The sequence below is a fragment of the Salvelinus sp. IW2-2015 genome, linkage group LG32 (assembly GCF_002910315.2).
Source record: "Salvelinus sp. IW2-2015 linkage group LG32, ASM291031v2, whole genome shotgun sequence".
Classification (NCBI taxonomy): domain Eukaryota; kingdom Metazoa; phylum Chordata; class Actinopteri; order Salmoniformes; family Salmonidae; genus Salvelinus; species Salvelinus sp. IW2-2015.
Window position 1 is genome coordinate 7,382,175 of NC_036871.1, and position 27,982 is coordinate 7,410,156.

General features: G+C 43.0%; 1 protein-coding gene across 3 annotated transcripts; it reads left to right on the forward strand.

The window, feature by feature from the left end:
- Nucleotides 1–6,495: 6,495 nt before the first annotated feature.
- On the forward strand, nucleotides 6,496–27,128 carry LOC111956768 (3',5'-cyclic-AMP phosphodiesterase 4B). 3 transcript variants are annotated; one of them, XM_023977351.2, is made up of 10 exons: nucleotides 6,496–6,891; nucleotides 18,824–18,917; nucleotides 20,618–20,835; nucleotides 21,518–21,616; nucleotides 22,321–22,485; nucleotides 23,007–23,106; nucleotides 23,323–23,477; nucleotides 23,692–23,814; nucleotides 23,996–24,178; nucleotides 24,407–27,128. In XM_023977351.2, exons 1-10 carry the CDS (start codon nucleotides 6,619–6,621, stop codon nucleotides 24,743–24,745), a joined length of 1,749 nt encoding a protein of 582 aa, XP_023833119.1. In that variant the 5' UTR covers nucleotides 6,496–6,618; the 3' UTR covers nucleotides 24,746–27,128. The 3 variants fall into 3 exon arrangements, with proteins under 3 accessions (XP_023833119.1, XP_023833120.1, XP_023833121.1); XM_023977352.2 differs by lacking the exon at nucleotides 6,496–6,891 and adding an exon at nucleotides 10,994–11,424; XM_023977353.2 differs by lacking the exon at nucleotides 6,496–6,891 and adding an exon at nucleotides 13,958–14,762.
- The last annotated feature ends 854 nt before the right edge of the window (nucleotides 27,129–27,982 follow it).

Below are 27,982 nucleotides of genomic sequence, written 5' to 3' on the forward strand. Positions count from 1 at the left end.
GATGCAGTGCCCTAGACCACTGCGCCACCCGGGAGTCTTTGCTTGACCTCATGGGAAAATCAAAAGAAATCAGCCAAGACCTCAAAGAAATTATAGACAAGTCTGGTTCATCTTTGGAAGCAATTTCCAAATGCCTGAAGGTACCACGTTCATCTGTACAAACAATAGTATGCAAGTTTAAACACCATGGGACCATGCAGCCGTCATACCGCTCAGGAAGGAGACGCGTTCTGTCTCCTAGAGATGAATGTACTTTGGTGCGAAAAGTGCTGGAGGAAACCGGTACAAAAGTATCTATATCCACACTAAAACAAGTCCTATATCGACATAATCTGAAATGCTGCTCAGCAAGGAAGAAGCCACTGCTCCAAAACCGCCATAAAAAAGCCAGACTACGGTTTGCAACTGCACATGGGGACAAAGATCACACTTTTTGGAGAAATGTCCTCTGGTCTGATGAAACAAAAATATAACTGTTTGGCCATAATGACCATCGTTATGTTTGGAGGAAAAAGGGGGAGGCTTGCAAGCCGAAGAACACCATCTCAACAGTGAAGCACAGGGGTGGCAGCATCATGTTGTGGGGTGCTTTGCTGCAGGAGGGACTGGTGCACTTCACAAAATAGATGGCATCATGATGAGGAAGGGAAATTATGTGGATATATTGAAGCAACATCTCAAGACATCAGTCAGGAAGTTAAAGCTTGGTCGCAAATGGGTCTTCCAAATGGACAATGACCCCAAGCATACTTCCAAAGTTGTGGCAAAATGGCAACAGAAGTCAAGGTATTGTAGTGCCCATCACAAAGCCTTGACCTCAATCCTATAGAAAATTTGTGGGCAGAACTGAGAAAGCGTTTGCGAGCAAGAGTCCTACAAACCTGATTCAGTTACACCAGCTCTGTCAGGAGTAATGGGCCAAAATTGACCCAACTTATTGTGGGAAGCTTGTGGAAGGCTACCCGAAATGTTTGACCCAAGTTAAACAATTTAAAGGCAATGCTACCAAATACTAATTGAGTGTATGTAAACTTCTGACCCACTGGGAATGTGATGAAAGAAATAAAAGCTGAAATAAATCATTCTCTCTACTATTATTCGGACATTTAACATTCTTTAAAAAAAGTGGTGATCCTAACTGACCTAAGACAGGGAATTTTTACTAGGATTAAATGTCAGGAATTGTGAAAAACTGAGTTTAAATGTATTTGGCTAAGGTGTATGTAAAATTCCGACTTCAACTGTGTATATATATATATATTACTCACACACTTTGTTTATTATTTTTTTATTTAACCTTTGTTTAACTAGGCAAGTCAGTTAAAACTTCTTTGGGATGGGGGCGGTATTTTGACGTCCGGATGAAAAACGTGCCCAAAGTAAACTGCCTGCTACTCAGGCCCAGAAGCTAGGATATGCATATGCATGGTAGATTTGGACAGAAAACATTCTAAAGTTTCTAAAACTGATGTCTGTGAGAATAACAGAACTGAAATGGCAGGCGAAACCCCGAGGACAAACCATCCCCCCCCAAAGAAAATCATTCTACCACTGATTTCAATGGCTGCCCGATTGCAGTTCCTAGGACTTCCACTAGATGTCAACAGTCTTTAGAAAGAGTTTCAGGCTGGTTTTTGGAAAAATTAAATAGAAATTGTAGTTTTCTAGGTGGCTCCCATTTTTGCTGTAGTGTTTCCAAGCGTGTGAATGAAAGCGCGTTCTTTGGTATTTTTCTCTGGGAAAGACAATAACGATTCTCCGTCTTAAATTGTATTGTTTATTTGCGTATTACGGTACCTAATGTTTGATTATAGACGTTGATTGACTTGTTTGGATAAGTTTATTGGTAACGTTTGGGATTCATTTTGTATGCATTTTAAAAACTGAATTTCTATGGATATAAAGAAGGACATTATCGAACAAAAGGACCATTTGTGATGTAACTGGGACCTTTTGGAGTGCCAACAGAAGAAGATCTTCAAAGGTAAGGCGTATGTATTATATCGCTATTTTTTATTTCGTGTCGCAAACTCCCTGGTTGAAAATGATTTGTTATGCATTTGTGTGCTGGGCGCTGTCCTCAGATAATCGCATGGTTTGCTTTCGCCGTAAAGCCTTTTTGAAATCTGACACGGCGGCTGGATTAACAACAAGTTAAGATTTATTTTGATGTATTGCACTTGTGATTTCATGAAAGTTTAATATTTATAGTCATTTAATTTAAATTTGGCGCTCTGCAATTTCACCGGAAGTTGTCGAAATGGGATGCTAGCGTTCCACTGATCCGCAAGACGTTTTTAAGAACAAATTCTTATTTACAATGACGGCCTACACCGGCCAAACCCGGACAACGCTGGGCCAATTCTTATTTACAATGACGGCCTACACCGGCCAAACCCGGACAACGCTGGGCCAATTGTGCGCCGCCCTATGGTACTCCCAATCACGGCTGGTTGTGATACAGCCTGGAATCGAACCAGGGTGTCTGTAATGAGGCCTCTAGCACTGAGATGCAGTGCCTTAGTCTTGGGAGCAAATATTGCAAATTTGAAATAGTTATCTGAGTTCCTTACCACCCCACTAAATTTGTCACTACCGAAACATAGTGAAAAAGTTGCAATAAAGGGAGAACCATGCACATTTTGATTACAGATTAATTGTAGAAATTGTATTTGCATACCAAATTAACAAAACAGTAAAAAAATATATTTTTAACCAGATTATAAAAATCTTTAAATTGAATTTAGAGAAATATAGTCTTTGTAAAATGGTCAATGTTGATTGTATGAATCTAAAACTTGTTGATTGATTGAATTACATATGCATCTAATTAATTATGTGGTTAGATGTATAAATTATCACATTACCTATCTTTATTTTGCCAAATAACAGGCTTAACAAGTGTCAATCGTAGAGATAAATAGAGGACTGTTGATGGATATAACTTGAATCAGAGATGTGTGGGGGGCCATAATCGACATCCACGTCTTCAGCGCTCGGGGAACAGTGGGTTAACTGCCTTGCTCAGGGGCAGAACAACATATTTMTACCTTTTTCATATCGGGGATTCGATCCAGCAACCTTTCGGTTACTGGCCCAACGCTCTAACCACTAAAGTAGTCAATTAGGTGGGGATTCCTATGGGTTGGGAGTGATCAGTCAATGATCAGAGCGCATTGTCTTCTTCAAATTGGGTTGCCTATGGTTTGTATACCAAAGACTACGSTAATATCCAGGAGCCAAGACCAAGATTCATACGAGGACATTTGCCCCAAGTTTCAGACCCAGTGTGTTGAAACCATGGAAGAATCTCAATTGCATACTCCTCACGCCTCTCCTCGCCTCCTTCTCAAAACCCATTGGAGGTCAGGGGAGAGAACCTCTGGCTTTGTCATCCAATGGGTTTTGAAGAGGAGGCGAGGAGAAAGGACACAAGAAGTAAGCAATGGAGATTCCCCCATGACAAGTTAAAGACCAAATTTATGTGGTCTTGAGTGGTCTCAAGACCAAGACCACCAGACCAATAGTCCATGGGTCTATTGTTATTTTACTGATGCTCTTTAATTATTTGTTACTTTTATTTCTTACGATTTTTAGGTATTTTCTTAACTGCATTGTTGGTTAGGGGCTTGTATGTAAGCATTTCACTGTAAGGTCTACACCGGTTGTATTTGGCACGTGAAAAATACAATTTGATTTGATTTTGATATCTAGTTAGTTGCACAACTGAATGCATTTAACCTACATTTGGATTCGTTATTTAACCCAAAACCCTCTGAATCAGAGAGGTCCGAGGGGCTACCTTAACCAACGTCCAGCGGCGCCTGGGGAGCAGTTGTAGTGGTGGTTAATTGCCTTGCTCAAGGGCAAAAAGGCAGATTTTTCCCACCTTGCCGTCTTGGGGATTTGAACAAGCAACCTTTCAATTACTGTCCCACCGGTTAGAGCCCTCCTGATGGCTATTCATCTCAGTACATTACACTGAAGTGTGCACTTGTCCACTACCCACATGGTGGTTCTCTGTAGCACAGTTGATAGAGCATGGCTCATGKAACTTTATAATAGAGATCTCCTCAATGCTGCTGCCCGTGCTGTGACAGACCATTATGGCACAGATACAAAGATGAGACCGCTAGATATCTCTATGGTGTCGGTTGTGACCGTTTCGGGTTTGGACAATTTTGGACTTTAAAGAATCCCCATAGCTAAATATATTTGTTTTGGACTTATGTACATCCAAGCAAACATCTATTTTAGTCCCAAAACCTTACTTTACATATAGATGTTCGGTAGTGACAAAAAAATACATGATGATTTACCAACTTGCTCACTCATTTTCTCCAAATTGTTTGCAAACAGACTACTTACCATGTGGCCATGCTGGAGAGATGTCACCTGGTGATATTTGTAGGGGTTAAGTCACATTCATTCTACAGTATTTTAAAGGTGCAATATGCAGAAATTGCTCCTCCATTTCCTGGTTGCTGAAATTCTCATAGTTTGCCTAATTTCAGTTTACGCGACAAAACAAGCAGTCATTGTGTAGGGAATCATTGTACCATCTAAACTGCTGTGACATACAGTATATTTTCCATAACCAAAAAGATTGTAATTTCAGCTGTTTGAATCTGGTGTACAAAACCTAAAGTAAAAGACGCAAAAACTAAACTTAAGAACGGAAAGCATAGAAATAGCGCACATAGGACGTACAGTATCTACCGCTTCTTAGACTTGCTTTCAATGAGAATGACAAATCTACAACTCACATTTCCATGTGAATTTGGTCGACCAAAAATCACTCATGTCACACTTCTGAGAACATGGCAACCATGTCCTGTATATATTTGGCATAACGTTAATAGAATATTCTCCTAACACTCCAAAAACGGGACACTGGAATATTCCTGCAACGTTCCAATGAAATGTGTCGTCTAGAACATTAATATTGAATATTCTGAGAACATGGTTCTGGGTAAGTTCTGGTAAGTTGGACATTAAGTTAATGGTCTCTTTGAAACAGTCCTTGCACATCACTGGAACATTCCTATGAACACGTAACCTAATGAGACAATTAAGGGAGCGTTCTCTAAAGTTGTGGGAACATTTGTTGTTAGCTGGGTGTCTCTCTTTCAGGAGGATCAGAGTGAGGAGAGCTTGTTGGTCTAGCACGGTGGTGTGAGCTTCTGCAGCTCTCTGAAGTCCCTCTTAGAGGCTTTCAGTTGCTGAACGATATGTTTCAGCCGGGTTTCTCACTCTCTCTTTTAGTCTATCTATCCATCAATCGCTCTCTTCTCTTTATCTTTCTCCATTTTTGTATCCTAATTTCTTTGGTACCCCCTTTTTTCCACTCTATATCTCCCTCTTTCTCCTGCCTCTCTCGTTCTATGACTCTGCTCTCTATCCAAGGGCAACAGAATAGTTTTCCCAGTGTAAGCCTCCTAGACATACACCATGCAACCGTTAACACGTGTAAGTATTAAGGATCTGTCCCTCTCCTCAAGCCAACCCCATTAGCCATTGAGGCTATACAGTACATTATAAAACAACAGTGTAGCCCTGGTGTGTGTCTGCCCTGCTACTCTGAAGTGAAACGTCTCGTGCGTGGAGGGTGAGTGAGTGCGCTGGCAGGGCTCCGCCTCCCCCTTCCCCCTCAAACCCTCCTCAGGCCGGGGGGCTCACTGACACATCAACACCACAAGGCGAGCAGAGTAGCAGACGTAACCACCTCGCACGACTTGGTTAAGGAGAGAGAGGGAGGGAGAGAAAGAGAAAGAGGGAGGAGAGCAAGAGAGGGGAGAGCAAGAGAGGGAGCAGCAAGAAGAGGGAGAGCAAGAGAGAGGGAGAGCAAGAGAGGAGGGAGGGAGACAAGAGAGGGAGGGAGGGAGAGCAAGAGAGAGAGGGAGGGAGGCAAAGAGAGAGATGAGAGGAGAGGAGGGAGATAGCAGAGAGGAGAGGGAGGGAGAATCAAGAGAGAGAGGGAGGGGAGATCAAGAGAGAGGGGAGGGAGAGCAAGAGAGAGAGGGAGGGAGAACAGAGAAGAGAGGGAGGGAGATCAAGAGAGAGAGGGAGGGAGATCAGAGAGAGAGGGAGGAGACAAGAGAGGAGGAGGGAGAGCAAGGGGAGGAGAGCAAGAGAGCGAGGGAGGGAGAGCAAAAGAGCGAGGGAGGGAGAGCAAAGAGAGGAGGGAGGGAGGCAGAGAGAGAGGGAGGGAGAGCAAGAGAGAGAGGGGAGGGAGAGCAAGAGAGAGAGGGAGGAGAGCAAGGAGAAGAGAGGGAGGAGAGAGCAAGAGAGAGAGGGAGGGAGAGCAAGAGAGAGAGGGAGGGAGAGCAAAGAGAGAGAGGGGGGAGAGCAAGAGAGAGAGGGAGGGAGAGCAAAGAGAGCAGAGAGAGTGAGAAGAGGGCGAGCGGGAGAGAGAGAGAGCGAGAGAGAGAGCGAAGCAAGAGAGGGAGAGAGCGAGTGAGGGAGAGCAAGAGAGCAAGGGAGAGAGAGAGAGAGAGAGAGAGAGAGGAAATGCGGGGCATAGACACATTGACACAGAGAGAGAGAGGGTGACACTACTGAAACTCTTAGCCTCTTTCCTTGACTGAGAGTGCATTTGAGTTCACCGGACCAACACGTATGATGAAAGGATCACTGCTCGCCTCTTCACGCTCCCCAACCGGACATCCCGGGACCCCGATACGGCATGGCCACACTGCCCTGGGACCCCCACCGCGCTCTGTGTCGGACATGGAGCCGCTGCGTCCTGAGTTTGTATCTGCTGTGTGTCTGTTGACAGACGAGTCGTACCAGAAGCTGGCCATGGAGACGATGGAGGAGCTGGACTGGTGTCTGGACCAGCTGGAGACCATCCAGACCTACCGTTCCGTCAGCGACATGGCTTCCAACAAGGTAAAACTGAGCTGGACTGTTGTTTATATGACCATAACGCAACCACAACACAACTCTAACATAACCACAACATGACCGTAATGCAACAACAACACAAATGCAACACAACCAACACAACAGTATTGCAATTGCAACACCTCACCACTGTAATGTAACCACAACACAACTGCAACTCATCATGACCATAATGCAACAACAACCACACAAACTTGCTATAACACAACCTGAAACGAACCACTTAAGTGCATTGAGACTATTCCTGTGATGATATTTTGTTGTATGATCTGGTTAGTAGCTCGTCGGCATGATAGTACACAGAAACTAGATGTGGCTTGAACTCGATTGAGATAATATTGGACTTATGTTAAGGCTGCTTGGTGTTAGCATAAAAGCTCTTTGAGTCTTTACTGTGCAATATGAAGAATGCTTTGATTAACTTTGGGGTTGTTCCACGAAATGAGTCCCTTTTGCATCCCTTTGATATTTTAAGTAGAAACTGTGCACCAATATTGAATTTTAAAAGCCTGTTGTATTAAACGAAGTGCCCTTTATTAATATAGACCACATGTAAAATTCTATAAATCAGARTTTTATATGACCTCTGTGCACCCTCTGTGACTTCTAGGACTTCTTAACCTAAAAATTCCTCAAGTTTTCACCGTCATTGTGAAGCCCTAGTTATTTTCTTGCTTTGACAAAGTCATTTCTGAAGATTGRTTATTTCATGTGATTAGTGATTGATTTGAAGGAATAAAAAAAAAAACTGACCCTCATTTTAAGGTAAACCCTGTTATGTGAACTGAACTCATTTTAATATAGTGAAAGTATTCCTTTGAAAATATTTTTTTCTGAAGAAACATGGAACATCTAATAGTTAAATCATAGTACTGTAAAGCAGGTGAGATGGTTCTACTAGTTTTGGCCATTTTCTGGTGTTTTGTGGTGGACAACTCAGCAGTTCAGGTATAACACGTCAACTCTGTTACTCATAGATAGACAGGCTAGAATTTTTTTTAAACATTTTTATTTTGTTTGTGAAGATTGCATTCAAATGCCCCTCCCTGTTGAACACAGGCTTCCATTCCTCCTGTCACAATGGGAATCTATGGCTGATTTAAGATGAAATCCATGGCTGATTTAAGATGAAATCGTCTTTATTTGGCACGTTTAATACACTTACTATAGTCATTTTTTTATTTTACCTCTTGTGATGGGAAAATGTGTGTTTTATTAAGTTGAACATGTGCTCTTTATGACAGAATGTTAAAAGGAGGAGAAATAAAACATGTTTATTTCTCGCCAAGTTACACTATCCGAAAGGGACTCACTTCGTGGAATGACCCATTGACGTACTTGCCAAGTGGTTAGCATCCTGCGGTTGTGTGTATGTGAACGGCTACTGCTGTTTCATGGCTCTGCTGTAAAATGCACAAACAGTGGAGAGTTTGCATAGAGGACCATAGACTACTGCTCTCGCTGAACAAGACGCCTATCTGAATACCAATCTATCCATTTGTTGTCTTTTCTGTGTAAGACTGTGATATTAATGAATTATATACACAATACAAATAATAGTCGCCATCGTGCCTGATAGGTCTTTTTGTCTGATGACGTCATCGCGTCTGGGATAGCTCATATTAGCCAGACATTATTCAATGGCTCAAACAGTTTTTGGAAACCATGACCAAAACCTGACGTTTCTTGCTATAACTCTGGTATTATAACGGTTTTAGATTAACTATTATGAAGTCAGTCTAATTTGACACTCGCGTACTAGGTTAGGCTAGCTGATAATGTTGGTGGCAACGTTGGTTAGCCTTATGGCACTTTAATAATGATAATGATAATGAATTTGATTTATGTAGTGACTTTTTTTTAATGTTCTCAACACTCTTACGAGGGGAAACTCACCTCCACTCTTTTCTACAATTAGCCTACTGTAAAATAATGTATAACTGCACAGCAAACTCAGATAGAGAGTAGACCGTATGGTGACCAAAATACGCTAAGGATTCAGCTTGGGAGGTCACCCTTCTWCCCCTGTCCTACACAGTGACATTACAGTGGAGTTGCGGTCAAAAGGAAGCGCCAACCCTAACTGTGTTGACCGGTGACCATGACATGCGTTTCCTGTCTCTTTTCCTGACCACCACACAGCCTCCTCTTCACCCTTTCCCGGGCCACCAGACTACAATGGCCCCTAAGGTCAAGGCCTCCCTTTATTGTTATCAACGTCACGGGACTCGACACAATGAGTCCGGAGACCCTGAAGACACGCAAGTACAACATTCAGTACTCAGCGTTCAGACTGAACTGGAGCCATTGTTGACCATGAGTCATAGGCCTCTAAGATGGATGGTTGATGGTTAACCCAAGTCCAGTGTGTTGGGAATAGGACTGGGGAGTGGAGGCTAGAAGGTTGCAGGTTCAAATCCCCAGTCAGATGACGACTCTTGTGGCGTGTGAGGCACATGGCATTTATTGATCTATTATATTGAGAGTGGTGCAAAATCCCTAAATGCTGCTCACGGCATGCGTTTGCACTTTGCGAAGTGGGAAATCTCATAGCATTAACCAGAGCTGGAGGGCAAACAGTACTTGTTCTCTTTCAAATAGGGGACTATTCCATTGGTTGGTCCTAACCCTGGTCCACTGAGTGTGGAGGCTTTTGTTTCAGACCAGCATAAGTAGCAATGTGGAATGGCCCCATCGAATTCAATGTTTTCGGGGTGGAACTAATTAACCCTATAATGGGTATTTCCCCGGGGGGAGGTTTACACAGGTGTATCCCGGGCTTGGACTACACACACACACACTGTCCTGTTAAGCCACTCCAAAGTTCCAATGACCTCAGAGGAGCGAGCTCCTATAGCTGCTGTTCTAGCGCCACTGTCATTAAGTTCCTCACACGTCCATACTGACGTTAGCTCTGGGCCTTAGACAAACACAGCCATCCTGAATGCAGTTAGCGAGAGCGGCTTTACGGGCTAGCGGGCTAGCCTAGCATTGAGTGCTAGTAGGAAACTTTAACTCGCGTGTGGTCATTACACTTTAAAAGTGCTGCAGTCTTTAGACCAGAGTGACGGAATTATTGAAACAGATGTGGAAGTAGGGAGGGTAATGCTTTTTAAATGACTGTTTGATAATAATAGTGTTTGACTAGTTGTTGTACTAATGAGATGTAACTTATTTTTCTATAGTTGCAGGTCCTTTCACTTTTTTATGCCTGCACAGAAATTGGCTTTGTATCTACAAACTGCTTTGCAGACCACAAAGATTTATCCAAAATAACCTACAAATGTTTCTATTAAACGGTGGCCTTGATTTTTATAAGATTTTCTTACTAGACACAATTCCCCACAAGCCCTGCGGGAAACAGGTCTGTCTCAGGCCGTAGTCGTTTGTATGTGTGTGGAAGTGGACGTGTTTCACTATACTTGTGGGGACCAGAATATTTGACCAACTTGGGACATTTTGTTAGTCCCCACAAGGTAAAATGCTAATTCTAGGGGTTTTAGGGTTAAGGTTAGAATTAGTGTTAGTTTTAGGGTTAGGAGCTAGGGTTATYTTTAAGGTTAGGTTTTTGGGTTAATGTTAGGGGTAGGGTTAGGGAAAATTGAATTTTGAATGAAACTGAATTCTGTGTCCCCATAAGGTTAGTTATACAATACTGTGTGTGTGTGTGTGTGTGTGTCCGTGGCCACTACAGCTGTTTACCCTGCAAACAGCCCAAATTAGGACACAGGGACTGGCACAGGTTCGAGTCATATTAGGCTTTGTCTGCTTGGGTCAGAATTGCACTATGCTAACGTTGCAATCTGCTGTATCTCTTTGCTTTAAATCAACCAAGGCCAAACCGCCAATCTAGTTTCATTGTGCCAACATTGCAAATCTGCTCAGATAGTAGGACAAGGAAATCGACCTCCACTGCTTTATCTTTTATTTAACCAGGGACGTCACATTGTGATTTAAATACATGTTTCAAGTGTGCCCTGGGTGGTGCCTTGCGAAATAGACACAAATGTAATCTTTTATCTTTCACTTTCCTCCCCAATAGTTGACGGTACACTGCGTCAGTGTGATTGCCTGGTATTTTGTAATGAGGGACTTTGCCTACATTACAGGTCAGTGCCGGGGGCATTGTCAGGAGGCTCTTACCAGTAAATTACCACAGTACATTTTGTCAGAAGGAGGAAGCTGGTGGGGAAGGAAGGGAGGGTGGCGACAGGCACGGAGCTACATTATGATAGAGGAGGAGTTGTTTAGCTTAGTCTCTGTGTGGGCCAGTCAACCAGCCAGTCATGTTTTATTGTTTTACGTTTCCTGACTGTCGCCAGAAGAGAGTAGACTTGAATACAGAGAGGAAGCAGACCCAGAGAGCGAGAGAAACAGCGACACGCTAACACATTTGAGAGAAGTTTTAACACAAGTTTTGGAAAATTTATATTGTACAATATTATATTTGCAATAATGGGACTATGCTGCTCTGAGACGAACAAGAACACGTTTGGGATGCATACAAGTTGGAAACAGGTGAGTTTGTACACTACTTGTTTTGCTGGAGTGAGTATCTACTCTCTTGTCTAAGGGAAATGGTTTTACTTAAAAACATTTGTTTTTATCTGAATGTAGGGTCTTAGTCAGATTGTATGGGTTTGGATCATACACTTGCACTGGCATTGTAATTTATTTACAAAAAACTTTCACTTCACTTTAACCTTTTACTGCATTGGACTAAATCAGGGTCACAGAGTGATTCTTGGTAGTCTAAAACAAATCTACTTTGAAACAAAAGTATGCACCTCACACACATGGTTATGGGCTTAAAAAGAAGACGACACTTGTACCATGTCAGATATAGAGTTGAAATGTATTACATTTTGAGTATGCATCCCAATATTACACTTTTATATACATCACAGAAGACTGAAATAAAAAAAAAACTGTTGGACATAGAAACACTGGATTTTCATCTGGTTTTTAAAAAATAATCTTCATTAATGATGAAATGATGAAAAATATGAAGAACATTCCACCCATGAGGCCAAAGAGGGCACTTCGTCATTGACTGCAGGAAAGGGCTACGTGTTGGTCTTTTGAATTCCATTCAAAGTACAGTAGTATTCATGGATAATATTGTAATAGATCGCATAATAACTAAACATAACTCTATTCATGACCTAATAACCTCACAGTGGTTCAGTATTATGCTGTATGTCCAGGAATTGACTTTCTGCATTTCCGATGTTGTGTCTATTTTAGAGATGAGGGTCATTCAGACAATGTTTGAGTTGTTCAGACTAGGGCCAGTAGGAACAGAATCTGATATGTTGTTTCAGACTTGAAAAAACTAGTTCACCAGTTAATGATAATAATACAGTGTAATAACGTATTGGATTTTTTCTATAGCTCTTTTGCGTGCGCTCAAAACGCTTTAGCCTACAATATAAGGGGGAACCTCACCTCCTCCACTATCCATGTGTATTCATGCACACAATATAATGCATGGTTAGTGGGTCGGATAGTGGTTATCTGAATACAGAATGCAGTGACATTATGCAACAAGGAGCCTGTTGAAAGCTCCGTTGACATTTTTCATAGCCTGCGGTGGCGCTCATCTTATCACTACCTACTTTGAATGTGTGCACTTCAACATTGTTAACACTTCAATACTCTGGAGCTCATTCACCACACAAATGTACACTCGCTTTCGGGAGCGCCAAATAACAACCTGTTGTCACAAGTGTGTTCCCCAAGTCTGACGTAACTGTGTGAGTAACGGCGCGCGTTGAGTAATGTGTCCTACCCGAACACACTCATGTTTCCGTCATCCTGCATTAACACATGGTTTACGGATGCTGTATGACTACCATATGGTGCTGGCGTATGCTAGCCTACTGAACGTCGGTATGACTACCATATGGTGCTGGCATAGCTCGGTATGACTAGCGGGGAAACACAGAAGACATAGTCTATGACTCATATGAGTCAATTTACAGAGGTCACGAAGTACTATGCAGTACGCGTAGTACCTTTATGCCTTCAGTAAGAATATATTACAAATATGCTTGAACAGAATATCCGTAGTGGATTTGGACATTTCCAGTTCGGGAAGTTTTATGTTTTTTTGGAGGGGGATTTATAAGACTGTCTCTAGCAGTTGGGTTTGTAGAGTTGAGTGCAGCCAAAGCTTTGAAAGACGGAACTTTCAAAGTTATGTTCAGGTTGCAGTCAATGGGAAATAACAGACCGGTCTGCCATATGAGAGCCATTCACTGCTAGAGAGGGTGCGATTTAATGGTTCACTGAAAAAGCACCTGTTTGAAACAAGTTTGGCTAGAAACGACAAAACAAATCCAAGTGATTCTGTAAATTAGTTGCAGGATTTTTGATTGGTTATTTCTCAGATTACCATATTACAACCCATACATTTTTATATTTGGATCAAGATAAAAATTGACAAGTAAAGTCGCAAATATAGATGAATAGGATACCTTTGATTTCATGCATCAGTTTTCAAGAGTGGGCAGTGGATGTCTGAGTTATATTAATGATTTTTGCTAAATTAAATGAAAATCTTGTAAAATATAAAACAAGTAAAATATTAATTTAGTGAAAAAGGAAAAGCAAGCCCATTTGAAATTAAGTTGTGCCATTGAAATAACCTTCAAATACTGCCCCATTGCGATAAGACACACAGAGGCAGCATCATTGAGATAAGACACACAGGGGCAGCATCATTGCAATAAGACACATATGTATACAGACACAGACATACACATTGAGATGAAGCAGTGGCCAGAGTCAGGACGATGCACAGCTGCCTCCCTTCACTCAGCTGAGTAATGCGCAGCAGTGTGTGTGTGTGTGTGTGTGTGTGTGTGTGTGTGTGCGCGCGCGTTTGGAGGAGAGACCTCCGTGAAAGCGTCTATGCAGTACACGTGACTCTGTTGCCATGGCGTGATCTACGTGTTGATGTCTGCAGTGGTTTGTGTTGATGTGCGTGTTGCTGGCAGGGACAGAAGGGGAGAGAGACGCGGCTGAGGGAGAGAGAAAGAGGAGAGCGAAAGGGGGGCGACATCTGGCATTGGCGGGAGACTAAACAGAGAGAGAGAGAGGCATCCTCCACTGGCCTATCAGCCAGCCAGTTCTAGCCAGTCACCGGGGATCCCTAGCCACCGTTGGAACCCCCTTCCCCCTCTTCCTTCCCTCGTTCAAGCCACTTAGCCTCTCTGCCTCTCCTTTTAGTCTCTCATCGGATGGATGGATATAGCACTGGAATCCCCTCCGCAACCCGCCTCCATTGGCTACCTCTGGGATGGATAGAGATATGATAGCAATGCAATAGGACTGGGATCTCCTCTTTGAGAACCATTTGTCTTCCATTGGCTGTATAGAGATAGATAGAGATACTGTGGTTAAAGGGAGGCACCTACAGTACCTAAGAGATAGTTTCTACCTACGTAGCTACAAGCTTCCTACCTACTTATATATATATATACTGCTGTTCAGGGGAATACCGTCTACTGCTGAAGGAAATACAGTCGCTATCAAACTAGCTGCTGTGACTGGGGAAGATATCACTGGGAGATTCCAGAAATTAGGAAGAGCCCACGGCGGGGGTCTAGGTGCTCGTCTTGGTGGGGGTTATCGTTGATCTGTCATCTGTGACTCTGTGAAGAACCACCAAAGAGGCTAAAAGACCAAGATAGAAGAGATGGAGACATGTCCGTTGGTTGCTGAGGAAAGAAAGCCTTGGTTTTGCCTATTCAGACAGGGCTTCTGCTGAGGACAGCCAGGGGTAACAGCTACAGTATAGCACCATGCCTGAAGCCAACACCATGCTCTGTGTCTCCTGGGGGTACATCAAGGTCTGTGGGGGACTGTTGGCAAATGTGTGTTCGTGGGGATTGAAAGGTTGTTTTGTCAGGGGGTGGGGGGGGGGGTGGGGGGGGGGGGGGGGGGTTCATATGTGTATACTTGTAGCACGTTCTAGTTTTTTATTTGAATATTGCATCAGATTGATTGGGCACTACAGCCATGATCGCAACTGAATCCATCTCACAACAAATATGTTATGCATGAGCTTCTAAACAGAATAAGATGTGTGTGGGTTAAATATTTGGTTGAAAAGCTACTGCAGAAATTTGGTTGATTCTGACCCTATGCTGTACATATTATCCAGAAATACAGACATCTTTGATTAGTTTACTAAATACTCAAAACAGGACACTCAAATAGCCTATACTGTATAAAGACACGCAAACTCTTATATGGTATCAAACAAACAAGCATATTCCCTTGGGCTCCAATATCCACATTAGTGGTGTGCGGGTCAGCTGTTTGTCGCCTGCACCAAGGCGGAAATCCCAGGGGGACGGGGGGGACACGACCCCCCATCCTGGGGAAAATATGATTTGTCCCCCCAATATATCACTGTAAACATAACTATGTAATTTCAATAATATTAATAATACGCAATGAAAGCACTTGTGCTGATTATAGCACTTAATAGCGCGTTTTTAATTTTCACAAGATTGCGACCCCCCCCGCCCTTTGCCTCACAATGGTTTGATCCACTGCCAGTCTCTTTAGCTGGCAAGGTAATAGAGGGCTCGTATCTACTGTCCGAAAGGCACTCAATGTACGTAACTGACGTGAGGAATCCAGTCAATCGCGCCTTTAGCAATGTATATATTTTTTTAATGTTGCAAGGTTCACACACTAGCTGAATTTGCAGAGCTAGCGGCGCAAACTAAAGCAAACATTAACTATCAAGCTAGCTAGTACCTAGTTTCCATTTATGTGGCGTCGTCAAAGATGGAATATTTGCTATCGTCAGTTTATTCCAAGATTAGCATGCAGCTGTAGTGCTTCAAAGTCCCTGGTGATAAGGTTAGCGATAACACTGAAGTCCAAACTGACAGAACTACACTCTCTTATACCATTGTCTTAATAATATTTAATGGTCTCGTTGCAAAGCTAATTGTCGCTAGTGAATTTTTTATTTTTTTCACCTTTAACCAGGTAGCAAAAGATTATAGCAAACACCACAGAACGGAATTGGTGTCGCTAGCTTTGCAAAATTCAGCTATTGTTGAATTCCTGCTCAATATGAAACAAACGTATGTTAAAATTTCAAAACGTTGTTGCAGCAGTGTGTGTTGATACAATGTGTGTGTGCAGCTAGACCGGTCAGCCGCCAGCAGGAGTAGAAAAACGTCAGAAAAAAAGTAAAAAGACGGACATCAGAGTTATTTTCAGTACACCAAAACGCAAAGTAAGACTCTAGATAGCCTATATCCAAAGACCAGTTGATAAAATGTTCATAAGAAAGAAGTGAAATGCTAATGAGAAATATTTCACAATGATGTATTAGGCAGAGCAAGGAACAGATGCGCACCCAGAGAAAACAGCAGAGCTGGGGACAGTATGCAGGGACAGACTGGCAGAGACAGGGAGTCTCAGGTAAATTTGTTGAGTCTTTGTTTGGCAACATTATGAAAGGTTCTCATTTTTTTGACTGTATAAATAGGGAAATAATTGGAAAATGCATGAATACCCCCACTACTCAAATTTAAACTGGTGAGTGAACAAGATTGTTTAAGGCAATGGTATTGCTGTTGTGATTATTGTGTAGATTTTGGGTACGGTAGTTAGGAGTAACGCAAACACTTTTTTTCTTTTCTAGGAGACAGACTTTGAGTCAGTGAGGGTGGTGAAAGGGAAAGAGCCAAGGAGAGAGACTTCAGAGGACAGTGTCACAGCCACGGCAGAACAGGTGTCACCCTTGTTGCCAGAGCCAGTATAGGGGACAGTGGCAAGCATCGTCCAGTTACCTCAGTGATGCCACAAAAACCATATCAGCACACCCACAATTTATAGAACCGCAAACTCTTGCAAACGTTTCAAGAGAGAGGAACACTGCACTTGGAGTAAGAGAAAGGCAAGTTGCTCATAAACTATCTATTCATTCTGCAATTATGTTATATTGTGCGGCATTTATCGATTTAAACAAGTTGGGACAACCCTTCAGTTAACTACTGTACCTAACAATTATCCAGTAGTAGTGATTATGGTCCCTCAATATACATTTAACATATTACAACATAGTCTATGTGTTACAGCACTACTTTTGGTGTCCCCCTCAGGAATTGCTCTTGAGAAAATTTAATGTAATTGTCCCCTCCAAGGTTGATATCAGATTTTCGCCCCTGGCCTGCACCCGCCCACAATCGCTAAAAACCCATCCGCAATCACCCGACTATGTGATAAAGGGGAAATCTGAGGACTGCATCCGACCCTAATCCGCAAATATACAGTAGCAAATGCCCCGTAGGCTACAGAGACGGAGGAATGATTTTTTGACAGAGGTTACAGGAATTTATTTTGTTGCCTAATTTAGATATGTTTCTGCTTATAATTTCCGACATTTTGGTAAGCTATTTGTTAGTCAACTTGCCTATAATTAGATACATGCAGCTTCTCTTCTGTCATTATATGTTGCCCAAGAAGACTAAATTAACCCATGCTCACCAGAATGTCATAAATGAATGCTTCAATCTAGTTGACATAGGTAAAAGTTCTCTCTGTCATCTCTGCTTCGGGGGAAAGAAGTTTAGGGACTGGGGAGGAAGTGCAATAGGCATGTAAGGGAAGAGAAAGCTGTGAAAACAACCCAACATGTTTATAAATACGATTTCAGTTCAGCTTGTAGTCATATTTGATGTGGTTGAAATACTATCAGCTTTTATGATGTTGATAAAGGTAGCACTGCTACAAGAAGTCGCTAGGTGCGCATTCACTTTCTCTCAAGATGCTGAAAGAAGGAATAATTATTTTGTTCCCGAGTCAAAATATACATTTGGTGTAACATTTTACTGCAAGAAATGCTTAATTCTGCAGGAGTTAATATTAAGACTGTGAGAAGTTATAGACCTACAGTCAGTTTCCAGATTTCAGTTTCCATTTAACCCATCTGAACAGTAAGCTTCAGTTTTTCTCTTGACGTGCCATAGGCCTATTTGAAATCCCTGTCGTGTGAATGTCGAATTTGTACAGCGCCTCACAATCAACACACGTGACATAGTCACTGCTATCTTCCTCTTGMACCACTTCACCAAATCTTTCCCAAAAATTACTTTTCTGGCCCTCCTTTTTCTTTATTGTCAACTCTCCATTTCACAGCTTTTTTCTCAGTGAATAGACACATTTTTTCTGCATGTTTCCAAAAGGGTTTGGCGATTGGCGTGTAGGCTATTTAGCGCGTGTAATGTTAGGCCCTAAAGCTGAGGTGTACGCCCTAATGCCAGATAGCCTACAAATTAAGAGAAAAAAACCTATGTAGCCTATAGATATAAATTGCACAAGAATTATACATTTATCGATTTAAAAAAATATATATATATTGTTTCAACCCGCCCGCCCGCCACCCGCCCTTTATCCACACAATATTTCATGACCCTAAACCCACCGGCACCGCGGGGGAATGTGGTTTATGAGTCAACCCGCTCATCACTAAACGTCAACGGAAAGTCCCTGGAAACAAGTTATACCACTACCCCAGGGAAGCCATTTCCTGTTGGTCTCCGTGCAGTAAATCTAGTAAGGTGTTGTGTAATTTTGTATTTCCCCAGTTCAATGTCTTGTTGGTCTCCATGCAGTACATCTAACACAGTATTGTGTCATTTTCTGTTACTGCAATTCAACACAAAACCGTTTATATGCTTCCCACTACTAATTGGCAACAGGAAATGGCTGACCTGAGGTTAACAATTTTATCCAAAGCAACTTAGTATGTTCTACATATGGGTGGTCCCCGGGAATCAAACCCGTTATCCTGGCATCGCAAGCACCATGCTCTACCAAGTGAGCTAAAGTGTCTATCTAATGGCGACCTAACATGCTGTTGTGTCATTTTGTGTCTCCCCAGTTCAAGAGGATGTTGAACCGGGAGCTGACCCACCTGTCAGAGATGAGTCGCTCCGGCAACCAGGTGTCAGAGTTCATCTCCAACACCTTCCTTGGTAAGTGAAGTCATACACGCCTCCACGCAAAACACACACACACAAACAAACAAAATAACTAATTGCCTCTCGCTGTGCTAATGGACTATACCTTTGCCTGAATGGTGATGTTTTAGCTATTATTGTTTTTTTACACAAAGATAAACAAATCCTAATAATATAGTAATCGTAAATGATTAAGCAGGAGGAGAAAATTGGTTGAGGGTCAGAGAGAATGAGACGCTGCGGAGTGGGGTACCAACGTGGAGTTGCGATAGTTTCAAGAGTGCTCCCTCTGTCTCGCTACAGAGAGGGAGAAAAAGGAAGGGCGATTCTACTCTTCCCTTGGACTCCGTCGTTCTGCAGAGCGAGGGAGAGAGAACGACGGAGTCCAAGGGAAGAGTAGAATTGTTACCTGTATATGGTGTTGCCTCATCTCTTAAATAAATAAATAAAATAAAAAATAGTGACACGTTCCATGGCTCCCTGCCAATTAGCTAGCTCACACCACCACCTTCTCCGCCAGCACGGAGAAAACTGCCACTCTGAGAAACTGCCACTCTGAGAAAACTGCGCAGTGCACCGACTCGTAAACAAGCCTCCATCTTTCTCTTCACGGATGAAAAAGCAGATGGAGAGAGGGAGATGGTAGAAGGGAGGAAAATTGATCAGATATAAAGAGACGGTGATGTTAAGGTTGATAGAATAAAGTGAAGCGGGGTGGAGAAATGAGGGAGGAAGTGAGAGAGAACGGATAGTGATTTAAGGTTTGTGTTGTGCATTGCGGCTAGTACCTGTCAGGTCYAGGCAAATCATCTTCCTACGCCTCATAGAGAACAGAGCTGAGGCAGTGTGTGAAAAACACACGGTTAGCCGCAGATACGCACAGTCAGCGGCACACACCCCGCGACGCTAACATGTAGCGCCTCYAGAGAGGTCGCTTCAGCTCCACAGCCACAAGCCATCCGCCAAACACTTCTCCTTAATACAACAACAAAGCAGCAGCCAACATTGCTATGCGTTGTTGTGGTTTGGCGACAAGCTTTTATTGATCTGCAAACACTATTAATCTCTCCACTGAGAATTGATGCCTCATTGAATGTTATGGAATTTCTCTCTTTCTACGAATAAATCCTAAATGTTCCGCCATTGTTTTTCGTTAGCATGTTTTTGCCATATATTTGTTTTTAACGTGTTATTTCTATGGCTTGATGTGTTCCCTCTACATTGAATATTGAAATAGTTTATTATGCTCAATGTCAGTTGGCTCTTTCCTGGTGAATTTTAACTGGAGGAGACGGAGGAAGACAGAAGAGAACAAGAGAAGGGCTTGATTGTTTGAAAGATTGAGAGAGTAGTTGAATGACTGTCAGTAGATAGGAGGACTGAGTGGTCAGGTCAGAGAACCAGTTCAGACCAGTTACTCATATACACGTCTGACTGAATGATTGTCCACTCCAGTCAATATAGCCTCTTCTCCCAATGCGGTGTAATTACCATGTAAATGAATGTTATGTACTGTAAAATAAAACTGAGTAGTGTCAAAATGTACATTCTGTATGTATTGCTTCGTGATTGAAATGACCACAAATGTTGTTTGTGAGTCTGTCTTTCCGACTCAGTGTTTTCATTCTATGGTGCAGTAGTTTTAACCCTTTCTCTTTTCTCTCTCCATCCCTCTCTCCCTCCCTCCATCTCTCTCCCTCCCTCTCCCCCTCCAGACAAGCAGAATGAGTTGGAGTTGCCGTGCCCTATGGCCAAGACCAGGGAGAGGAAGAAGAGAACCCACCACCAGACCCAGCAGGGGGGTCAGACTCCGGGTCAAGGGACGATGACCCAGATCAGTGGGGTCAGGAAGGTCAGCCAAACCCCCGTGCTCCAAGGCTGCAGCGTCAGCCGCTTTGGGGTCAAAACAGACCAGGAGGACCTGCTGTCTAAGGTACTGGGGAAGTCTCTACTTTATAAGGGTATACTACAACGCCAGCAAACTTTGATAAACAACCAGAAATAAAAAAATGTAAAAGTAATTTTTCGGAACATTTAGGCAAGTTAGCTGGCTAACTCATTGATCCTGATTTCTCAGGGGTTGGGGTAAATTCAGGTTTAAGACAGGGCYACAGGTAGCTTAGCGGTTAAGAGCGTTGGGCCAGTAACCGAAAGGTTGCTGGTTTGAATCCCAGAGCTGACTAGGTGCGAAATCTGCCGATGTGCCCTCGAGCAAGGCACGCACCCTTAATTGCTCCTGTAAGTAGCTCTGGATAAGCGAGTCTGCTAAATGACTCAAATATAAATATAAGGACGACAAACCCATAACGTAGGCTAATGACGAGGTATCACCTTGTGACAAACACATTTTTATGATGAGCTTATTTGTTTTTATCAATGTGACAAACTGGTAACGGACAACATTATAACGTAGATGTCCCCAAACCTAAGGCGCACATATTCTGCACAAGGACACCGATGGAAGCGTCGAACAAACGGCCCTTTCTGATTGTTGAATTTAAATTCCAATCCAAATATCTGGATATTTAATTTGTCTGATCTGATTACAACGCATTGTGACCTTCCGGCCATCTGTCTGCAAGAGCGTACCCTGACAATGTCTCTCTCTTTCTCAGGACCTCGAGGACATCAACAAGTGGGGTCTGAACATCTTCAGGGTGGCCGAGCACTCCCACAACCGCCCGCTCACWTGCACCATGTACACCATCTTCCAGGTCAGTGCTCTTCCTCATTCTCCTCTTCCTCCTCTTTCGTTCCTGTCAGATTGCTGTGTTTTCTCTGACTGAGGTGCCTTGCAGACAGACACACACACACACACACACACACACACACACACACACACACACACACACCACACACACACACACACACACACACACACACACACACACACACACAGGGTGAGTCACCAGCGCACAGCCTAAAGTACTGTACATCAGCACTCGGGTGTTCTCATTAATGTGTCCTCATCTTCTGGGTCAGTAGCTGAATGATTACTTATGCTACTGTAGTAGGAACTAGTCTAGGAACTAATCTAGTCATATGGATAAGTGGACATTAACACACAGTGCCAGCCAAGTCAAGCAATTCATTTTTCTTAGCAGTTTTTGCAGTGTGATTGCATTTTTTTGGGACGCAGTCATTGCAATTTAAACAGACAAATTCAATGGTAAAAACCAATGTCATTTTTAATTTGAAGTAAATTTAAAAGGATCATCAGAGAGTGTTTATGGGTTGTTGTGTTACATACAGTATGACATGTAAATGGGTTACATTTCTCCTTTAGTTAATGAGTGGCGGTGTGGTGCCTTGTGTTTGTGTGTGTCCCGTGCAGGAGCCGAGACCCAATGAAGACGTTATGGGTTACGTTATTTCCATCAAGCTAACGGCATTGTGTTTCTTTGTGCGTCCCGTGCAGGAGCGAGACTTGATGAAGACGTTCAAGATCCCTGCGGACACATTCGTGACCTTCATGTTGACCCTGGAAGCGCACTACCACTCAGACGTAGAATACCACAACAGCCTCCACGCTGCAGACGTGGCCCAGTCCACACACATCCTGCTCGCCACACCCGCTCTGGACGTAAGTGATCTGACCCAGCTCAAATTAATTTCCCCCTGCTTTGTCTTCTTGATTCGTGTTGAATATTCTGAGGAGTGACTAACAACACTGTCACATAGCAAACCCCTAAGTCAGGGCTCTCCAACCATGTTCCTGGAGAGCTACCCTCCTGTAGGTTTTCGCTTCAACCCTAATTGTAACTTAATTCGGCTTATCAACCAGCTAAGTATTCAAATCAGGTGTGCTAGTTTAGGTTTGGAGCGACAACCTACAGGACGGTAGCTCTCCAGGAACAGGGTTGGAGGGCCCTGCCCCAAGTAATTATAATTCATGTATACCAGCAAGTGTTATCAGTAAACACGCATGTACAATGTCACACCACTTCACCTAAATATGTCACTGTCACTCCACCTAGTTATGTCAGAATGAGTTATTATCAGATGAATGTGTGTTACTGTGTCTTGTCAAGCAGGATTTTTACTGCAGTGAAACTGTCACTCCCACTGTTGAAAACTCWTCAAATCTCTCCTGTCCAATCACAGGCCGTCTTCACAGATCTGGAGATCTTGGCGGCCATCTTTGCGGCAGCCATCCATGACGTGGACCATCCTGGTGTCTCCAACCAGTTCCTCATTAACACCAGTGAGTACTTTCTCCATCAAAATCTTAACAACAGCGCCGAATTCATAATCTCTGCTGCTTTGGTACACTATCTTATCATCTTATCGTTTATAATTTCTTGGCATATTTGAAAATATTGAAGTTTGAAATGCATCGTCACAAAAACCACACAAGAAAATGCTTTTTGACATTTTGCTTCTAATCAGTCCGTCTCTCTGTCACTCTCTGTCTGTCCAGACTCCGAGCTAGCCCTGATGTATAACGACGAGTCGGTCCTGGAGAACCACCACCTGGCCGTGGGCTTCAAGCTGCTGCAGGAGGACAACTGTGACATCTTCCAGAACCTGACCAAAAAACAACGCCAGTCCCTCAGGAGAATGGTCATAGACATGGTGAGAGAACGTCCCGGTTCTGACCAAAGATGTTTGTTTCTGATGTCCCATTCGTATGAGTCTCCGACCGTGCGTCGGTCCATCTTTCTATCCCTGTCTCAATTCTCAATTCCGTATACTGTATATTTTACTATACTATATCCTATATTGCTGAAGCATAAACATGTCTAAATCACTAACAACGATCTCGCTCCCTCTCTCTCTCTCCCTCCAGGTACTGGCTACTGACATGTCCAAACACATGAGCCTGCTGGCGGACCTGAAGACCATGGTGGAGACCAAGAAGGTGACCAGCTCTGGAGTGCTGCTGCTGGACAACTACACAGACAAAATACAGGTAGGAGATCACACTCCTGCATAGGAGATCACACTCCTGCATGCAGTAAAGACACACACACACACACACACACACACACACACACACAGGGACACAGGCATGCATACAGGTGCACATACAGGCATGTAGGTACATGCACACACAAACTCACACAATCCTCTCTCCGTCCCGTCTCTTCCAGGTGATGCGTAACATGGTTCACTGCGCAGACCTGAGCAATCCGACCAAGCCCCTGGACCTGTACCGCCAGTGGACCGACCGCATCATGAACGAGTTCTCCCACCAGGGAGACCGGGAGAGGGAGAGAGGCATCGAGATCAGCCCCATGTGTGARAAGCATACGGCTTCAGTGGAGAAGAGCCAGGTAGGTTACTAATGCATGTACACATATACAGGTATGTCCGCACACACCCACACGTACAGTACCCACACTGCTCGCATACACACGTGTATACACATCTAACACGTGCACATACTGTTTGCATACGCACACACGCTCCCTCAACCCTCTCTACTGCTGTTAATACAGTATTCATACGCACTATTCTATCCTGAAATCTTACACCCTCCTCTCTCTTCTCCCTCTCTCCAGGTGGGCTTCATAGACTACATCGTCCACCCTCTGTGGGAGACGTGGGCTGACCTGGTGCACCCTGACGCCCAGGATATCCTGGATACCCTGGAAGACAACAGGAACTGGTACCAGAGCATGATCCCCCAGAGCCCCTCTCCCCCCTTCTGCACCGGAGAGGGGGAGGGAGAGGGCGGAGAAGGAGGTCACAAGTTCCAGTTTGAGCTGACGCTAGATGACGGACAGGATGAGGATGGACAGATAGGAAGGGAGGACGGCGAGAGGGGGACAGAAGGGGGACGGTCGCCAATGGACCAGGGTGGAGTAGAGATGGAGATGCGTGGGGCTTCCCCCACATAACAAGCCTTGACCGTGATCTTTATAAAAGCACCAGTTTTAGGCTGTGTTTGGCATCTTGTTTTATTGCAGTGGAGGAATCCTGCAATCTGGCTCTTTGGAGCTGCTCTGCCTGTGCGCGAGGGCCTGWCTGACTTAGGGCCCCTGCAGAAGAGGGTGGGGGACCCCAATACTTGTTTTGGGAACTCTCAGAAAGAAGATTATGATGAGTTGAAGAGAGTGATGCCTTGAAGGAGTGCTGTTGAACTGCTGTGTGGCAGAAGTACCATATCTTGGTCCTTAGCCAGATACTACAATCTTTGCTCTGACAAATAAAATGAAGCTAATTTACGCTAAGAGACAATGGTGTTCAATTGGGACAAGATGAGAGACACTTGCACTTCAGAACGATTGTTGTTCTTCGTGACTATTTTCGGGTATATGTTCTGTTTTGTAACGGGATTGGATGGGATGTTGCCGGGTAGCGTTCAAAGTTCAAGCTAGTGGTCCACAGGTATTTGTAACACAGAAGGTTTACCCATTTGTAACAGGTGTCTAAAGACTTTTGTGTGCCTTTTTTTATGACAGTGTCTTTTGAATGTAATTTTATAATTTATTTAACAGTTTTAAGTCGTTATTATAAAATGTTTGTTTTCTACCCACAACTAATCTATTTGTCTCTCGATAGAGAGAAATTCTTCCGGTCTTCCTTATGTCTTCTCAGCAATAGTGTATTCCGAATTGTGCTTTGTGGACTTTCCAAAATCGTGGGACTTCCCAGCACAAGTTGCACTTTTTTTTTGCAAGGGTTGAGAGTTAGAACAGTGTTTCAACTAAAGAGTCAGGTTATTCTTTCAACGCCCAACTCATAGCACTATGCGCTCAACGTTAAACGTTACGTGTTATCTCCCAAATCTCAAGTCAATATTAACAAACGCCACATAAGTTCGATATTCACAGCAAAGCTGTGGCAAACCTGCTCCTTATTATTTTACGTATTTGCCTACCATAAAGCAGTTATCTCCATCGTTCAAATTTTCCCAGTGGGAAAAATCAATGAAAGTCAATGTAAACTATCCTAACCAATAAGCTCCAAAGATGACCTGATAAAAGCACTTTAACAGCCAGATGGAACTCAGTCCAGGTGTTGTGCCACATCTGATTAGCACTTAAATAAATATCTTAATATTCTTTCGCCAAAACATCTAATTTTGAGTATCTCCCTTCCGAGAATGGAAGTCCAGTAGATGGAATCTAATTCATGCACAGTATTAAAGACAATTAAGGCCCATCAAATTAACCATTGAGTGGTTTCTTTCCAAAGAGAAAGAGAAACATCCCACGTCACATGATATTTTGAAGCCCTAGACTAGCCTTGTGACGGTCAACCAATGTCAAAAAACAAACCTCCATACAACAATATTTGACATCAGATGATGATATACTTTTGGTTGCCAGGTCCCTCTTGAGGTGTCCACCGCTAACAAACACATCTCTCGAGGTTTGGCAGAAATCACAGAGCAACAAACACAATGAAACTAAACCAAAAACAAATAGCATCTTTTTAAAAGGTGATTCATTGTTAATTTAATGTCACCTAAAAGGTCCCCTGTAGGAAGTGGAGATACTGAAGTGAAATGTTTAAAAAATAATAAAAWAATCCACGATTTCTGTCCAGCACTTTGACGAGCTGGATAGCTCAGCACCTAGTTGCTCTTCTGTCAACAATACATCTAAATGGTACTGCCATGGAAACTGCACCACTCAGCTTCTACAGTGTGGGGAGATCAGCTTATCATCACTAGATGACAATACTTCCCTTGTTGACTGTGTGTGTGTGTGTGTGTGTGTGTGTGTGTGTGTGTGTGTGTGTGTGTGTATGAGGATAACTTAGCTGCACAATCTCCTCTTCCATGCACCTAGTCCTATGTCAATCCATGAACTGTTTGAAACAGTGTATTTATGACTTTGATCTGTAAATAGAATCATATTCACAAAAAGTATGTTTGGTATAATTTATATGCACTACCATTACCTGTCGAAACAAGTGAAATATTTGTAATAATGTATAATACTCAAGTTTTTGCAGATTTCCACAGAACATTCTTAAACATCTGTGTTACTTGGCAGAAAACTGAGGTGGTTGGCAGAAACGTAATTCCTCGGTTTCCATTGTTTTCCTGTTATRTGGAGCCATATGAAGGCTACATTGAACCTATATGATGTATGGTGACGGGTCATTGTACAGCTAGCTGTATGTTTATTGAAATATTACATTGTTTAAGATGTACCGATATTTCCCATGTGTTTCTCAGAAGTCTCACACAATGCATGGCAAGGTATTGTATATTGTGTTCAACAAATCTTTTTTATGAAATTATTAAAATGAGCATGAATTTACACTATGCATTGTTTCATGTCTTACCTTTCTGTAATTCTAGTGTCATATTGGATGTCAGTCCACTTTAGTTTTAAAGGAACAACATACAGTAAATTCAAATTAAGTATACTGTGGTAATAGCCTCTAGTCCAGCCTTTTTCAAACCTCTCCTCAGGGACCCCCAAACGTTTCACAATTTTGTTGTAGCCCTGAACTAGCGCACCTGATTCAAGTAGTCAAGGGCTTGATGATTAGTTGATAAGTTGAACCAGGTGTGATAGTTCTGGAATAGTTCAAATACACAGAACGTCTAGGGGTCCCCGAGGAGAGGTTTGAAAAAGGCTGCTCTAGTCTACTCAAAAGCCTCTGGTTGCATTCCAAAACTATCACAATGTATCCTTCCTACCTTCCTCCCATCCTTGACGTAATCACTGATCTGACATGATTTAATGGGTGAAAGGAACATAAGCCAATAGAAACCTTCCTTTCACCTACTATGAAATCATTTGGTGGCAGCAGTGGGCTCCAGACCTGCAATCATTTGGTGGCAGTGGTAGGATCCATGCAGGTGTAAGGATATTTCAAAGAGAAATACACAACGCAGAGGACGAGAGGTCAATGGAGTAATAACGATCAATGGAAAGTGTTTTTTCTGTAATGGGATTAATGATCAATGGGTCAGAGACATAGGAGGAATTTCAGACCGGGACTCATAGCTACATGGCAAGTTCTCATTGGTCCAAATTGTTTATACGTTGAGCCTGAAATATGATACTTGTTATTTGGACATTGGCCCAGTTTTATTGCAAGGAATTCTAATTGGTCAAACCACAGGCAAGGGTTGGGTTATAAAACTACGTCCTGTCCCTTTTTTCTTTGGA